The sequence below is a fragment of the Marmota monax genome, unplaced genomic scaffold (genome assembly GCF_021218885.2).
Source record: "Marmota monax isolate L192 unplaced genomic scaffold, Marmota_monax_Labrador192_F-V1.1 WCK01_AAM20220418_F8-fsc00067, whole genome shotgun sequence".
Taxonomy (NCBI): Eukaryota; Metazoa; Chordata; class Mammalia; order Rodentia; family Sciuridae; genus Marmota; species Marmota monax.
The window spans coordinates 2,722,258-2,730,969 of record NW_026695065.1 but is presented as its reverse complement, the minus strand read 5'-3'; the positions used below and the strand labels follow the sequence as shown (position 1 = coordinate 2,730,969).

Genomic DNA, 8,712 nt, shown 5'->3' with positions numbered 1-8,712 from the left:
GCTGAATAAATGTCATCGCTCCCCAAATATACAATTTAATAGAAACTGTAAAATGTAAAAAATGAAGCAGCACCTAAATTTAGCCTGTAATTCTAAGAACTTCTTACTAAAACATCCATTAAGGTAATGTCCTTTTCTTGGTTTCTTTTTTCCCCAGGACCTTTTCCAGCCTAAGAGTACTGATAAATGTTTTGTTTGGGTTTTCTTTGGTGGTGGAGGGAATTGGGCATGGGTCTTCTCAAGGATTAGTTTGTGCATGATAAATCATGGCATGTTTTTTTGTCATTTTTTTTGAATGTGGGAGTTAAATTTCTCAAAACTCTGAAGTGATGATGTCTTTTGGGGAAAGACTTCTAGTTGAGTCTAATCTCACAACATTTTTTCTCTGCAATGTTTTATAGTTGACAACTCATTTTCAAATACATAATTGTGTAATACTTTAACATGTTTACTTTATTTATGATATTAATTATATATTTTGCACAGAATCTGCAGATCTCTTTAACTTTCTTTAACTGAGGTTTTATAATTATGATTCTGAATTCAGTTTTACAGCTTCAACATTTTTTGGCACTAGAAACCATCATAAGCCATTTTATGACTCTCCAATCATTAAAACCATAATATTACTGAAGCAAAGGAAAGAATTCTGCCTGCTACCTGGGGATAATGGTACCATTATGCTGGAAATTAATGGAGTAAGGATAAAGGCCAAACACAACATGGCTTGGGTGTTCTATTTGACCCTGTGATCATTTAGCACTAGACTGGGAGCCCAGTCCAGCCATCAACTTTGACTTTCCAAAGCACTCAGGAAAGCATTTATATCCACTTTCCTAAGCAACGTGATTTAGAGTATTAGTTAAAAAAAAAAAAAAAAAATCTTATGATTTCTTTCTGCCATTGTCATAACCTCCTCTGATTTGGGGATGAACAGCATAAAGAAAATATTTAAAAAATTTAAATAAATAAGTACAAATTTTAAAAGAAAAATCTAAAAATCATATTGATTTTTTTTTCTTTTTTTGCATTTTTTTTTTGTTTTGTTTTGTTTTGTTTTAATCTTGGCACAGAGCAAGCGGGAAGTTACTTAGCACGGTTCCGGGTTTCCTCGCGCCCCGCCCGCAGTCTCTACCACAGCTATAAGCTCTTGGTCCCTTGGTCGGTCTATCCTGAGGTAAGCAACCCCAGTCCACCGGTCCCCTCTGGGCCCGCCCGCCGCGCATCTGCCCTTCTCTTGACTCCGCCCTGCATCTGTCCGGACCCGCCTCGCGTCTGAGCTGACCCTCTCTACGCGTCTGTGAGTCAGTCCCTCCGGACCTGCCACGAGCTTCAGGCTTCTGAAATCACCGCGCCTCACTCGGTCCGTACCCAGTGGGCATCTTGGGTATCTGGGCGGTCTCCGGTCCCCCGCGCGTTTGTCTGTCTGTCTGTCTCTCTGTCTGATCCGCTGCCAGCAGCTTGCCTGCTGGTCCCAACGCACCAAGTGTCTAGTATGCCCTTTCGCTGACGCTGAGTGCAGAGCGGCCTTAGTAAGCTGCTAGCCCGCCTGAAACCTCAGTGGGCCAGCAAGGCAGCGGCGGAGGAATACACACTGGGCCCCTGCCCTTGTTGATAGCATTTTAAACCAACAGCAGCTCGAGGCCTATATTTATGCAGAAAACCGGTCTCAAGGCCTCTGTAGGCAATGCTAGATGTGGGGAACCAGCCAGCTGCTTGGTGATTTCTTAAAATTTAAAGGGGAAAGAGAATTTTCGTTACTAATACTGGCTTTTGAAACTGATTTTAAATCTGCACGGGTGAAAAATTTAAGCCCTCTCAGGGAGAACAGATTCGTTATTGGGGTGCCTTTTTGTCTGATGCGTTTGTTCTGAGCCTGCTGACCAGCTGTTTCTGAACTTCATTTTCTCAGCCTCAGCCTCAACAGTGATTGAGTCTGCTTTTAGCTTGCCTTCACCTGCCTTGGCTTATTCTGTTCGTGAGCAGCTGTTTGGCCCATAGAATAGAGAAAACAGCCTTTTTTTTTTTTCTTTCCCAAGAGAGCCTCCTCTCTATGCTAAGAGAGATGGGGAGCGGGGAGCCTAATCCTGCTGGCAAGAAAAAGAAGTACCTCAAGGCCGCCCTGTACGTGGGTGATTTGGACCCTGATGTCACTGAGGACATGCTCTATAAGAAGTTCAGGCCTGCTGGCCCTCTGCGTTTCACCCGAATCTGCCGTGACCCAGTGACCCGCAGTCCCCTGGGCTATGGCTATGTTAACTTCCGCTTTCCTGCGGATGCTGAATGGGCCCTGAACACCATGAATTTTGATTTGATTAATGGCAAACCATTCCGCCTCATGTGGTCACAGCCAGATGACCGTTTAAGAAAATCTGGTGTTGGAAATATATTCATCAAAAACCTGGATAAATCAATTGACAATAGGGCCCTGTTCTATTTGTTTTCGGCTTTTGGGAACATTCTCTCCTGCAAAGTTGTATGTGATGACAATGGCTCTAAGGGTTATGCCTATGTGCATTTTGACAGCCTGGCCGCTGCCAATAGGGCCATCTGGCACATGAATGGAGTTCGGCTGAACAATCGCCAGGTATACGTTGGTAGATTCAAATTCCCAGAAGAGCGTGCAGCTGAAGTTAGAACCAGGGATAGAGCAACATTCACTAACGTTTTTGTTAAAAACTTTGGAGATGACATGGATGACGAAAAACTGAAGGAACTTTTCAGTGAATATGGGCCAACTGAGAGTGTAAAGGTAATAAGAGATGCCAGTGGTAAATCTAAAGGGTTTGGGTTTGTAAGGTATGAGACACACGAGGCTGCCCAAAAGGCTGTGCTAGACCTGCATGGAAAGTCAATTGATGGGAAAGTCCTGTATGTAGGGCGAGCACAGAAGAAAATTGAACGCCTAGCTGAGTTAAGGCGGAGATTTGAACGGCTGAGATTAAAAGAAAAAAGTCGACCTCCGGGGGTACCTATCTATATTAAAAACCTGGATGAGACCATCGATGATGAAAAACTGAAGGAGGAATTTTCTTCATTTGGATCAATTAGCAGAGCCAAAGTGATGATGGAAGTAGGGCAAGGCAAAGGTTTTGGTGTTGTCTGCTTTTCTTCTTTTGAAGAGGCAACCAAAGCAGTCGATGAGATGAATGGTCGAGTAGTGGGCTCCAAGCCCCTGCATGTCACCCTGGGCCAGGCCAGGCGCAGGTGGTGAGAATCAGAATTTCAATTTGTTTCAGCCTTAGCTGGTGCCTACTTCAGGCTCCTTTGTGATAAGGGGTTATTTTACGCCAATTCACAGTTGTTGTTGTTGTTTTCTAAGTGAATACTTTCTTTTGAAAACAAAGTGAAACTAGAAAGCCTTGTTCATTTTAGTGAACATAATTTCTAATTGTAAAATTGTCTTTTTATACAATTTTTGATATAATATCCTTAGTGATGTGTAGAATAAAATTTATTCCTGAACAGCCAAGGTGAGGCAGTTGATTGAGTATATTTCCTTTTTTAATTCAATAATACTTCATTTAATTTCTTCTATGAAAATGTTCTTGGCATTGTCCTTACTTTTGAGTCCATCACAGTAAAAACTTCTAACTTGCTGTTTGAGAAATCAACAGAGCAGGGGAAAATGTATATGATCCAATAAACATATACATAATTTCACTTAAATCATTATTTAATATGAATATTCTTTTAGAAAGATGTGAGATTTCTTTTCTTCCCTTATTTATTTGTATTTTTCCCTTTTAAATATATTGTGAGAATACTACAGAATTGGTACTGGCTTTAAGTAGTGTTGGGAGTTCTGTATTAACTTCATGCCCTGTTTTCACAATAAGTACCTTTGGAAATTAACATTTTATGTAGTGGCTATTTAAATTATGATTTGCATCTTATAAACCTTTCAAGGAAGATTTGATATTCCAGGACTGTAAGGACCACTCTTATATTTCTAAATTCCTTAGTACATACATAGGTAATGTTAAATTAACAAGAAAGATGAATAACTACACTAAATTGCCTTTATCCATAGATAATTTAATATTTTATCTTCATCTTTTATCAAGTGTCAATGTGAATATTAAATAATGTATAGAATTATGTTGAAAACTACTTTAAAGATCATATATTAAGCATATTATTATCCCTTGTAAATTCTTGAATGTATCCATGTGATAACAAACACAGAAGTTTCAAAGTTATGGAACAGGTTGTCTCTTGGTTTCCGTCCATTGTGAGAACTATTAACTTGATACAGTTGTGTTTATGTCTCTGACTGCTTGGAAATTCAGAAAAAATAATGTTTCTGTTTGATACTGATGTTACTTATGTCATGCAACTTCTAGATTACAAATTCTCCACATTTCACTTGCAGTTCCCTCTTCTCATTGTCTGCCTCCCATTCATATTGCATTTATATCATTTTGATTGCCTTTCTTATGCATACCAGTTCGAATCCATTTGAGAAGGAGATAAATACCTAATTTATGTAAAATTTAAATAACTGTTTTTATATAATCTGATTCACTTCTACCACATATTCAAACACAAGAAAATGCTTTGTTTCTTTTGTTATTTGGTTTTTATTACATTATATATAAATCTTCATTTTCATACATACTACAACATAAATATATAATTTTATTACCACTTGTTAGCCATTTGAACTATAAAATAATGAGAAAAAAAACTGTTTCTGTTTACCTACAAATTTAATGTGATTCATGAACAGGTATTTTCAAAATAAAAATCACTGTTTTTTAATTTTAAACATAATATTTGATCATTATAAAAATGTACACAGTGCAAAAGAAAGTAGTAAAATAATCACAATTCAGAGATAACCACTATTAATATTTTTAGGATGTGCATATCTGTCATATCTTTTTTCCTATGTATGGCCATGTGTTTTTTACTTAAAACACTGTACTACTTATATTGTTTTTAATTATAAACTGAACCATAATCATATTTTCATGGCAATAAAAATCAATTTATATTAATTTAGTGACTGCATAGTATTCCATTGTGTGGATATACTATAACGTATATAAAAGGTTGCTGTTGAAAAAAGGTTTATATGTTTTCAATATTTTTTTTACATTTATAAACAATACCATGATGAACATCTCTTTCTTAAAAACATTGTGAATTATATGTGTTCAGAGAAAAAAGTATCTCCATGATGTAAAAGATTAAATCTGCTAGCAAATTAAAATGCACATCTTATATATCTATCTAACACAATTTAGGAAAAACTTTAATATATAATCTGTATTTAAATTGACAAGTGGAAATCTATAAAACAGGAGACAGTTTTCTCATATGTTATGAATCTAATTGCTTTACATTATTGTGTTGATTATGACATTCCAAATAAAATTTTAAATAGTTACGTTGGTAATTATCACATATACTCTCTGTTTCTTTATGTATAGTACTAGTTTTTATTTAAACTTATAAACATAAAATATCAGTGTTAGCTTCCATATTTTACAAATGTTTTGATTCAATATAAATCTAGAAAGATGTCTACAAAGTGAAAATGATCAAGAATAAGTATTTAATGCAAATTTTGGGGATTATGTATTTAAATTATTTCAATTTTTCAAAGGTCAGACTGTATTAAAAAAAAAAAAAAACAGGAGAAATTACAATATGCCAAAGTCCTGGTAAAATCCTTGTGTTTATGTCCCTGCCAAACATTTGAATAAACTCTGTAAATTCCCTTGGTAAAAATCAGAGGGAAAATATAAATGAAATTTAATCTTCATAATTTTTCAATCTTGTGTTTTATTTTTGCTGACATTTCATAGACTATAAATAATTATGCCAAGATTAAAAAAGAAATTTATTGTTTATCTTTTTCTAGTGCAGTTAGTAAAAATATACTGTGAATGCTTAGGTTATGAATGGACTGTATAATACGAGTTTTATTTTGCTCATATTTTTGAAACAGTCACCTGTACAAACTTTAAATAACCCCATAGAGAAGAAAAGTAAGAATATTGTGATTGAAAACCTTCATCATCAAGGTTATTTGGGGGGAGGATCTTATGTACATGAAGTTTCACACATACTGGTCCCAATGTAATATCCATGATTGAGGGGGAAAAAAGTGTTATATGTGTAAGTGATATTTTTAGTACAGTGTAAAAAGGCAAGAATACATATTTCTTTAAGGAGAAACTTGGAAATGGAAAGAAAATACTATCTTCCTTGTAAATAAATGACATAACGTAAGGTCATTTATTTTAATAAGTAATGATAAATATATCAATAAATGACTGAAGATAGGTAATAGAAATGTTCCCAGTACCTATAAAAATACTTGAAATGTAGTAGGAATTCCACACATACTTGTTGAATGATGCATTCATAATGTAAATTATATTCCTCCAGATATTAGCTTCCTAATTTTCCTTTTAATATGTATCAAAGTAAATATGTTATTATATAATATGTGATATTATTAAATATCCTATGAAAAACTAGATCAGAACTGATTGGTCACATAGACTGGTGCTTATGCATAAGGTCTTGGCTATGTGGACTCATTCATATGATGTTAATGTTTTATTAATGCGTTCATTTTCGTGCGCTTTTTTTTTTTTTTCATTTTTGTCCAATTCTTGGTTGATTTGCCTGTCTGAAACACAAAAATTTCTAGTAATTGTCATAGCTTAAATAAAAGTTTATATATGGAGTAACACTTTTTTAAACTTTTTATTTTTTGAATCGAACACTTATTTATAAGTTAATGGTATGCTGCTTCAAGACCAATATTATTCTGCACAATCTTGCTACTATGTTGAACAATATGACCACAATTATCCCTGAAATACTAGTGTTTGCTCATCTGTAATGGATTCTTATACATTTCTGGATGCTTTTTACTGCCCCTGAAATGTAATCTAACAAATGGTTCCTTGAAGCCTCAAGAGGATTAATCCATCCCTAGTGGCTCCAAGGGATCATAGTATTTATAAATAATGTGGCCACCATTGGAAATTTGAGGAAACAAAAGCCTAACTAGCTAAAAGTACTAATACTAAATATACAATTCTTATTAATTTCAAGTACTTTCACACTCAAAAGGTCACAGTCAATTTTTAAATAGCTGTTAGTTGGCACACACACAAAAAAGAGTCTTCTCACTAAATTTCTCATCAACAATTTGGGATCTTCACAGTTTATTTCATTTTTAAAAAAGTATTCAGAGTTTTAAGGAAAATATAGGAAAAGGGGGATGTGTGCTGATATTGTATAGCATGACTTTTACAGTCATCAGAGTCAATTTTTTCTTTGGTTTAGAATTAATAAGTGAAACACCAGATGTTGAGACCATTGAATTAAAAATAAGCCTTCTATACTGTTAAATAAATAATTTTATATTGTTTAGGGATTCATTTATAACATCTAGAAGGGCAAATTATGTTTTTGAAAGATCAATGAGTTTATATATCTGTGGGGCTATTTAAAAGAAATTTTAAGCTAATTTACACAAACTGTTTTTTTAGGTCGTGTGTCTGAGAAATTTGGGCAATCTAAATACGTGGTATGAAAAAATACAGAGAGTAAATTGCATGCTATTCTTTTCAGTATTTCAGAATTCCTAAGCCATGCCAATATGTGGTTTTATTGCACAAAAATTTGTTCTTGAATAAGGGAATAAAATAGTCTTTTTGACAGAGGGTAGTTTTATTACATTATGATGTGGACATTAACCAAGCAGTGCAAGTTAAGATGAAATTGTTTCCTAAAGAGAGAAAGAAAACAAGTAGAAAACAAAATTTTGTTTGCTTGTTCATTATAGAAATGCAAATGTGGGATATTTGTAAATCAACTCACCAATAACTGAGAGAAGGGGTATAGAAAAATAGTAATGTACGTATTAGAAATGTAAATGAATACTGTAAACCATTAAAATTCTGCCTATTATGATATTGCTTTAAAGTGAATCATCACAGTTTGCATTCAATTTGTAATCTTATTGATATGACTACTACAGTGATACTAAACCTCAGGAGTATTTCCATTGTAAGTGAGTTTTTTTAAAGAATTATTGGTGCTAATCAACACCCCTCTACTTTCTTACCTCCATTCAAACTGAACCCCACCCTTACAAATACTCAAGATTATGTAGGGTATTCCTGGTTTATGTAATTTGTCTAAACATCACCTCCAAAATTTATTTGATGTGCATGTATTAGATGTGCATGTTTGTGACACTGTGCAAATTTGTTAAGAAAAAATTTTCAGAATTTGCATGTTAAGCCACAGTAGATGGTAGAAAACTTGTCTACTGTTTCTATATGAATGAATGTATTTAACTGAAGATACACTTTTTCAAAGAATGTACATTTCACAATGATGCTAATTAAAGCAACAACAAAGCTATGGGGTCTGGAATTGTGGTTTCATATAATGGTCTGGAACATTTGAATTCCAAAGACTGCATAGTACAACTAGAAATGTATATTTTAATGTGGGATAAGTTTTGAGGCCTGAAAGCATATTCCTATCATATTAAGAGATATTGGTAAGAGAAACTGCTCAACTTTTCTCAAGTTGCAATACAGGTGATACAATTATCTATATGCAGGTTTGTTTTCTGAAGACATACAACAGTAAAGGGAACAATTTTAGGCAGATAATAAAAATACAGAGGAAGATACAGTCTTTTGAAACTTTTATTATATATTGCTGCAA

General features: G+C 34.2%; 1 protein-coding gene across 2 annotated transcripts; it reads left to right on the top strand.

Annotated features, from left to right (window-relative positions):
- Positions 1 to 1,130: 1,130 nt before the first annotated feature.
- Pabpc5 (poly(A) binding protein cytoplasmic 5) lies at positions 1,131 to 8,219 on the top strand. 2 transcript variants are annotated; one of them, XM_046427837.2, is made up of 2 exons: positions 1,131 to 1,363; positions 2,040 to 8,219. In XM_046427837.2, the coding sequence occupies exon 2, from the start codon at positions 2,054 to 2,056 to the stop codon at positions 3,212 to 3,214; it is 1,161 nt and encodes a 386-aa protein (XP_046283793.1). In that variant the 5' UTR covers positions 1,131 to 1,363; positions 2,040 to 2,053; the 3' UTR covers positions 3,215 to 8,219. The 2 variants fall into 2 exon arrangements, with proteins under 2 accessions (XP_046283793.1, XP_058429722.1); XM_058573739.1 differs by having other exon boundaries at positions 1,913 to 8,219.
- The last annotated feature ends 493 nt before the right edge of the window (positions 8,220 to 8,712 follow it).

Coding starts and splice junctions, on each gene's coding strand:
- Pabpc5 (XM_046427837.2), top strand. CDS start 2,054: ATGCTAAGAGAGATGGGGAGCGGGGAGCCTAATCCTGCTGGCAAGAAA.